At 33.4% G+C, this 8,637-nt stretch overlaps 1 protein-coding gene across 2 annotated transcripts; it reads right to left on the bottom strand.

The window, feature by feature from the left end:
- Positions 1-1,937: 1,937 nt before the first annotated feature.
- On the bottom strand, positions 1,938-6,959 carry cabp5b (calcium binding protein 5b). Of its 2 annotated transcripts, none has more exons than XM_038282250.1 (6): positions 6,693-6,959; positions 6,064-6,094; positions 5,822-5,965; positions 5,323-5,432; positions 5,064-5,211; positions 1,938-1,974 (listed from the first exon to the last, which is right to left on the bottom strand). In XM_038282250.1, the coding sequence occupies exons 1-6, from the start codon at positions 6,744-6,746 to the stop codon at positions 1,967-1,969; spliced, it is 495 nt and encodes a 164-aa protein (XP_038138178.1). In that variant the 5' UTR covers positions 6,747-6,959; the 3' UTR covers positions 1,938-1,966. The 2 variants fall into 2 exon arrangements, with proteins under 2 accessions (XP_038138178.1, XP_038138177.1); XM_038282249.1 differs by lacking the exon at positions 1,938-1,974 and adding an exon at positions 3,509-3,882 and having other exon boundaries at positions 6,693-6,956.
- Positions 6,960-8,637: the final 1,678 nt, after the last annotated feature.

Raw genomic sequence — 8,637 nt, 5'->3', positions numbered from 1 at the left:
GCCAAAGTATACTGTTCTGTCTTTTCCTTATAACAGACCTCTGTGCACCACTAACTTATTGTCTTTGCCCTCTTTGCAATTTCACTTAGCAAGTTTGTTTTTGTTACAGCTTTCCTATACAGTGAAATTTAGAGAAAACAATTACATGATATATGTTGATACGTCTTGTTTGATATGAAAAATGAACCAACAAAAATAGATAAAACAGATTTAACATAGTTGTATAAATAAACTTGAAAACAGAAGGAAAAATTAGGAGAAAATATGATTAAACTAAGATGACTAAACCTTGAAATAATTTGGAAACGCTTAGAATATGTAATAAGTATACCCATAACATTTGATTTAACTGGAGACACACCTGTGAAAGTATTCTATGGTAAAACAATCTGTCTCTGTGTTTGGGATCATAGGAATATCAGAGATATTAGCAAATATGTTAGTATAGAATTATAGAACACTAGTCTGGTTCATTACTGCAAGAAACATAATTTCTTCTGTGATCACATATGATCTGATGAAAGCAAAAATGATTTTTAATTGGATAAAATTGGTGGTTCAATAGGTTGTGGTCAGAGAGTTCATAGTCCAAGAGACAGAAATCCTTTAAAAGAGAGAAAAAAAACTGTTTTCTGGCATTGAACAAATACAGACACTTCTGTCACTGTCAATGTCTGGGTTTGCTTCAGGTAATCCAGTTTCCAAAGTCAGAAAACATGCATTTTAGATTAAACTACAGAACTGATGACGCTAAGCGGGCCATAGGAGTATATGCATGCTTTATTCTATGTGTTTGTTACCCCAGTGATTGAACTGTTGAACGACCTGGGCTCTGTCTCTTACACTCAGATCACTAGAGATAAGATCTACCCCCCCATGACCCTAACAGGATTAAGGGCATAGAAAACGGATGGATGGAAGCAATAAGACACTATATTTATTTTTGGATGTAACATGACAGGAAAAAGAATCAGGTAATTTCGATCTTTTTGAAAACCCAGAATGCAAAATATCCATAAGAGAAGATACTAACATTTATTTTATTTTATTAAAATTTTCATTTTCCTGATATCTTTTAATACTGTGTTAAGTAAAAGCTTATGCAAGCTGTTTAATTTACTGGAAACATTGATTGGTAATAAATAACAAAATTATATTAAAAGTTCTTACCTATTTATTCTGTTGGTGTTACTATTTTTTTTGTTGACAGTTGATGAGAATTAGTCGGTGATTTTTATCTTATCTGCCATCTGTTCATCTGAGGGTCCCATGTCGAGGATTACAGAACTGGAACTAATCCCACCCCAGAGATGCAGATTAGTCCTGAGATTGTTGACATGTGGTCGTATATATGTTGCTTCATGATTTATAACTCATTTGTCTCTGTTTTATACAGTGCAGAGGAGGAACAATGGGAAGTAAAACTATTTACAAGTCAGGTATATAAAAAAAACAAAAACAATTACATTAATGGTTGCAAATTGTAAGACTCCCTTGCCGGAAACAAAAGGTCAAATTTTTTTGATAGATTTTATGCAGAAATGTTTGTAGGACACTAATTGCATCCATGTTTCACAAATGAAATATTAAACTAAATATTTTAATTATGATATCCATTTAATTAACAGAACTGATGACCTTTATTAAGTATTCCCTTCATATTGCAAAAAAAATCTGCAAAAAAGTGGTTGGGGAGAAAAGAAAAATCCACTATATCCACAAGCAATCTGTCATTTAAACTTGATACCCGACCAGTCATATTTGTTGAGCTCGGATTAACGTGGGGAGTATAAGCCTGTGATTTATTTAGATTAATGTTTAGCAGGAAATTTACATGTATGTATTGGTTGATGCGTATTACTTATGAATTTCACTAATCAGTTTTGTGCCTGCCCTCTACACACTGACTATAAATACACACACACACATGCATATATGTAGTGTAGATATTTATTAATCAGATTTCTCAATCTCCTGCAAAAAAACAAAAAAATATAGAGACGTGAAACTTTTTTATTTGTGGTATCACAGAATTTACACAATGCTTTACTTGGATTCAATATATTTTAAACGGCAGCAGCACAGCTGTACATTTTGTTGCACTGGTGCCAAGCAGCAAAAAGGTCCTGGGTTTGAATTTTTTCCCTGTTCATCCTTTAGGTCTCTGGGTATTCTGGCTTCCTCTAACAGTCCAGAAACTTGACTATCAGGTTAACTAGTGGCTCTTTTTTGTCCTTATGTAGGTGTAATTCTTTGATAATCTACTTTCTATCTAATTAAAAAAAATACAAAAATCTCCAGTTGAAATACTAACATGATATGCTTCATAAAAAATGCTACTAATTCAACATATGTCTTAAAACTAATACTTGATCAAAAGTGTTTATAGACCACTATGGGACACAATCATTGGATTTTAGTTTCATACTATTTATCTTGAAGATAAAATTAATTTAATGTTGAAATAAACAAACTCAAATTTTCAGAAACTATACAAAAAGAAAAATGAAGAAGACTCTGTTTTGTTTCTGAGCTTGACAGAAACATTGAGGATCAATGACTGTTTGCTGTGAAGATTGTCCTCCAGGTGTCACCAAAGAGACACCTGGTGTTCCAGTTCAAGGTTACAGTGATGCTAAGAAGGCAGATGTCATTAAACTAGATGCAGCTCCAAGAAGATATACTGACTGAAGATGCTGCCCTTTATGAGAGAGGGGCTTCTGCTGGGAACAATCCAGCCAAAGTGCACAAAGAGAACCAATGCATGCACGGGGAGAACATGCAACCTCCATGTAGACCAGGGGTCTCAAACCGGTTCCAGAAAGGGCCGTGTGGCTGCAGGTTTTCTTTCCAACCAAGCAATAGCACACCAGACTCCAGTCATCTCATTAGGTGAGTCCAATCTGAAAATGATGACTTGATGAGATGAATCTCAGTCTGGTGTGCCACACGGCCCTTTCTGGAACTGGTTTGAGACCCCTGATGTAGATAGACCCTGGGAATCGGACTCAGAAATATCTTGCTGCAAGGTAACAGTGCTACAAAGTACTCCACAATGCAGCCCATATCCACACATCAGGAAGTACATATTGTGTCATTAATATAAACATTATATCCAAAAGTTAATTGAAATTCAATTCTCTGACGAGGACAAAAATAAGTCACACAAAAACAGCACTCTTATCATGGCACATTTTTTCATCCATATTCATCCCAAATTAAAATAAAAAGTAAAGTCAGGGGAACTGCATGGAAAGGGATTTTCATATCATTGGTAGTACATGCAGTGCCTTTGCACCATCCTCTTATCAAAATATTTACTTTAATAAGGTGCACTTGCTCTGGCTTCCCTCCACCTTTATCATAAAATTAACAATGACTCAAATAGCTTGTTATTCAAGGCGCAAGGTGCAACACAAAGACTCATCTACTGGTCAAAAAATACTTTCTTAACAATTTATTTATTGATTGCATGACATAACAACTGTCATGGTGGGCCATTTCTCAGTAGTATACTTTTTTATGGTCGGGGATAATTGAATGGCTTTTTTTTTAGCAGGTGACATAAACTGATAATCTAATGAAGGCTTCCAGAGAACTTAAGGTGGAGATTTGCCAACATTGACAAAAATATGGAATTTTACATCAGAAAATGTTATTTTGTTTTTTGCTTTTTATTAAGGACTGCTCCTTGACGCTTATACTCATCGTTTTTTTCACAAAAAAAGAACTTTGTTATAATATAAATTTACATACTGTCTGTGTAGGTAGATAGCTTATTTACAAAAAAAATATTGAGTCAGAAAAGAACTTAAAACAATATGGATCCTCTTCTGCCTTCATTTAGTTGTCCTCATTTCTTTGACATCATTATCACAAACTCTGGGGAGAAAATCAGCAACAGATTATTTATCTAACTCACCTGAAAGACATAAAGTAGGTCGTTCAGTTTAGAAAAGGAGAATTAGGACTGATTCTAGATTGTTATGTTTACCTTGGTAACAATAAATAAACCGGCACCTTTAAGCTTATTTTTTAGTTTTTAAGGTGCTCAGAAAACTAAAAAGAAACATAAATATATTAGTCTCTGAGCTCCACCCCGCTTAGCTCAGCTCAATTTAACTCATCCTAACTCAAAATTAATTCACGACAGCTCAACTCAGCTTAACCTAAGGCAGACAGAACCAAATCAAATCAAATTTACTAAATTAATTTGGTTTCAAATTATTTTAATTTAACGCAATTCAATTTAAATATTTTCTATTTGTTCAAATAATTAATTTTGTTGTAGTACTAGATAACAACAAATAATTTATCCCATTATTTAGTTCAGGTCACCTCAATGTAATTTAAAACAGCTCAGTTAAAGTCAGCAAAGATAAAAACCAAATCAGTTTCAATCGCATTATGTAGTTAAAAGGATAGCTTATGTACACTCAATACAAGTCAGTTCATCTCACTTTAAAACCCTCTGATTAGATCAGCTCGTGTATATTTAGCTCAAGCCCACTTAATGAAACTCAATGCAAGTCTGCTTAAATAAATTACATTTTTGTCCACTTAGCTGAAAGAAAATCAAATCAAATGAGGTCACCTAAGAATAAATCAAGTCAGCCAAACCTATCTGTACCCAGCTTAATTCTGAATACTTTTATTTTATCAGAGCAATATTTAGTAAGACAGTAAACTCAAAACACTTTGTGAAAAGTTAAACAAATTCAGCTGAAAACACCTTATTATGTATAACAGTATAAATTCATCCTTTTGAATGTAATATGCTGCTTTTTTATTACAGAAAAGCCAGATTTAGGTTATTAGAAATTATCAAAATGGAGTTTGGCAAAAAAGGAGGCTTTATAGAAATAGAAGCAAACAGATTGCTGCTTATTATTAAAAAAGGTTAATTATAATCCCATATTACATAACAACTAATGCAATATTGTAGTACTTTATAATGCATTGACTATGCAAACCCATAAAACAATCCTCCAACCTAACATCTGACACCAGATAGTTACATAAGGATGACATTTTACTTTTTACTGTGTCTTTTTATTACTTACCCTCAAAGTCAACTTTTCCATCTCCATTGTTGTCTACTTCTTTGACCACTTCCTCTATTTCTTTCTTACTTGTCTGTTCACCTAACAGCTTTATCATAGCAAGTCTCAGCTCTTCAGATGAGATAGATCCATCGCCATCGATATCAAACTACAAAAAAAGATGATATATTTGATCATTTTTTAGTAAGTGTATTTGATATCAACAAGGGCGGCGGGGTCATATTAAACACAGAAAGAAAAAGAAATACTATTAGCTCACCTCTTTGAAAGCATCTTTGAGTTCTTTTAACCCAATCATCCCAGCAGTTTCATCTAGAAGCTTGGGTGTCATAAGCTCCACAAAATCTTCAAAGTCTACCCGTCCTCCCACTATGCCGACAAAACAGTAAGATAACAAAACTAATCAGCTCATTCCAGAATGAAAGATGCTTCTAAAGGTTGACAGCATCTTTTATGCTAAGTAAATAAATGTAAAAGTATAAAACAAACACATGTTAAACAGAATAACTCCATTTAATAGTTTTACGGTTGCTGTGAGAATTTTGACGGTGGAATTTTTCTATTTTTTTCTTATTATTTTATTGAGAATTTCTAAAGAAAAATAAGGAAATGCTACAACGGACAATATTCTTCTTTTAAAAAACAGCTGTAGCAGTCTACAATATTTTTTAATTAAACCTATTCCATTTAACCAGAGATAAACTTCTCATTCATTTTAGTTTTGTTTTATTTAGTCTTGTTTAATAAGCAGTACTCACGGTTCATGTTAATAGTTTGGCTCAGCTCGATCAGCTCCATCTCAGTCGGCATGTAGCCCATGGTTCTCATCAGGTTCCCCAAGTCCTTGCAGGTGATGAAGCCATCCTTATCTTTATCAAACTCTATAAAAGCTTCATGGAGCTCTACATGACACACAGAAATAGAGATTTTTTTTTTATTTTTAAGTATGAAAGCTTAACTTCATCTCAAATAATCCATCTAAAAAAATAATTTATATTACCTTCGAGCTCTTCCTTTGTAAGAGCTCTTGTCTGTTGAGCAAATAAAGATTTTTGTCAGAGAAACACATTTTTGAAATAAAAAAATCCATAGATAAAAATGCTAAATTTTTTCCCCACATCCTTTCTCTGTTTTTTTTTTTTTTTTTTTCTCCGAGAACTGCTCATTATGATGGAGAAATGGAAAACTGAATTCAAATTCAAATTTGCCAATTAAAGTGAATTTGTTTCTGCTTTGTCTCAGATTAAATGGTGCACATCAAAGTTAAACTACAACGTTATGTTTTTTTTTTGCATGAAAAATATTAAGAATGCTTTTATTTAACTCAGGTTTTAAACAGGAGGCATCTGAGTGGCCATAAATATTCAGAAGTTATAAGGTTAGTGCTTTTGCTTTTACTCTATAGGAGAATGTTTCTTTCGTACTGTAAATGAAATGTCACAAACATTTTGCTGCTATAACAACTGTGGTAATACAGATAATTAGCCAGTGATTAAAACTGAATTTACTTTTTGCTTAAGTCTTATGCACTGATATTATTAAAGATCAGAATACATTGGAAAATATCAGAAAACAAAACATTGTATCAGTCACTATTTACTGTTAAATCATTAGATCTCACAGACTTACTTTTCTCTTATTTCCTGCTCCCTTGAGGAAGATGCAGGGCTGCTTTACGCTCATGATGAGTTGCTTATATTAAATCCTCTTCTAATAGCTTTAGCTTTGTAAAAAAATAAATAAAAGAAGCAAAAATCTCTGTCTTACTTTCCACCCGTTTATATCCAAAGGTATCTTTGCTGAGGATCTTTTCAGAGTCTGAACCCAGCAGTGGTAAACTGGTCTCTGCAGCGATGTGCAGTGACGTCTTGTGTGGATTATCTTTTCAGCTTTTGTCCAGAGAGGAAAGCATAGGCTTAATGGGGACCATAGTCTCACACAGTCAAAGGGTAATGGTTGGGGGCTGGTGCCTATTTCCAGCAGTTATCTGGCAACAGGGCAGTGGACACATTGGACAGATTGCCAAAACTACACAGAATCTCACAGAACAGATGCACATACATGGTCACATGCAGGGCATTTTAGAGTAGCCAAATAATCTAACATTCATGATTTTGAACTTTGGAAGTAGGCAAAAATAGCTTAAAACCTAAAGTATCAATAGATTTAGCATGTAGACTTCATTTAGAAACACCCCAGGCTGCGATTTGAGCCCAGAACCTTATTGCTGTAGTGCCATTAACGGCTCTATGGTGCATTAAAAAAAGAAATCATGAAGCCATCAATTATTTTTTTCATGTTTAGTATTATTTCCCTAAGCTGCTAATATCTAACATATATTTTTTTTTACAGTAGTCAGAATAGCTTTTTTTCCTGGCATACATTACAGAAAACTGTTAATGATATTACTAGTTATAACTGATCAAAGCCAAGTAGTAAAATACTCTTATACTTTATCACAAGAAAAAAGAACTAACAATTATTTCTATATAAAATGCGAGAAGAGTCATAAAAGTAAATTTCTTGCAGAATGGAACACAGTGGAGAAATGTCCCCCAAAAACATTTATTTAATTCAATCTAATCTGCAGTACTTTCACATAAACTGATTAGTAGTAAATATAAGCATTTTATAGCCTGAGGGGTCAGTAACCCAGAAGTGGAAGAAAATGGCTAAAGATTTTATTTTTTCTTCAGTCGTATATCACAGATATTCCATCCTCCGTAAAGTTGCAGAGTAAATCCAGGCCTATTAAGGGAATAGCTCTCTCCACCTAACTAGAGTTATTTTGACTTAGGCATGCATTTAAATCTCTATTCTAACAACAAAAATCTGTAATTTAAATATGAAATTCTCTGTACTAAATTATTAAGATGTAGGTTATGTAGAGCAATGACAACGGGCAAAAGATAATTAACAATGCAAGAGATTGTAGAAAAATAAAAGAGGACTTATCAAATGGATTTAAGCTGTGTTGTCTTAATATTGAGATCAAGTGTAACATAAGTTTTTCCAAGGATGGTTTTTGATATTATGATTTGTAAACCAAACCTGGCTTTTTGTGAACAGTTTTAACTGCATTTTTTTTTCATAAGAGCTGTAAACCACATCTGTCTAATGGAAGGCATTAAATATATCTATAACAACTTAGTGAATAGTTCCAAGTAGTGAGGTGGATCCTCCTTTTTCTAATCAAAGGAGTCACTTGCATCACTAGTGTGATTTCTGGGTGCACAGAAGAGAGGTGATGTAAGGTTACTGGCAATGTATTATTTAGATGGCAATTTTTTGATACCTTTTTACTTTATCTTATCCGGCCACAGTAAAAAGAAATAAAAAAGTTGAACAAAACAAAACAAAAATCTGTCTATAGCAACTTTGAGTCTGTTTAAACACCATTGATTAGCTAATAAAATTCTGATTGATAAAGAATAAAACAATTATATTGTGTTGGTATCTCACTGAAGATCATAACCCATCCAACCAAATGGCCTATGCAACATGGGGAAATATGATTTGTGTCATTAATCTGTCACATCCCATTCCCTTCAGGCAACACAGTCCTTACACTGCT

This window comes from Cyprinodon tularosa, unplaced genomic scaffold, assembly GCF_016077235.1.
Source record: "Cyprinodon tularosa strain WSP-4 unplaced genomic scaffold, ASM1607723v1 ctg181, whole genome shotgun sequence".
Lineage (NCBI taxonomy): Eukaryota > Metazoa > Chordata > Actinopteri > Cyprinodontiformes > Cyprinodontidae > Cyprinodon > Cyprinodon tularosa.
The sequence above is the reverse complement of the archived record's forward strand: the minus strand, read 5'-3'. Positions and strand labels throughout refer to the sequence as shown.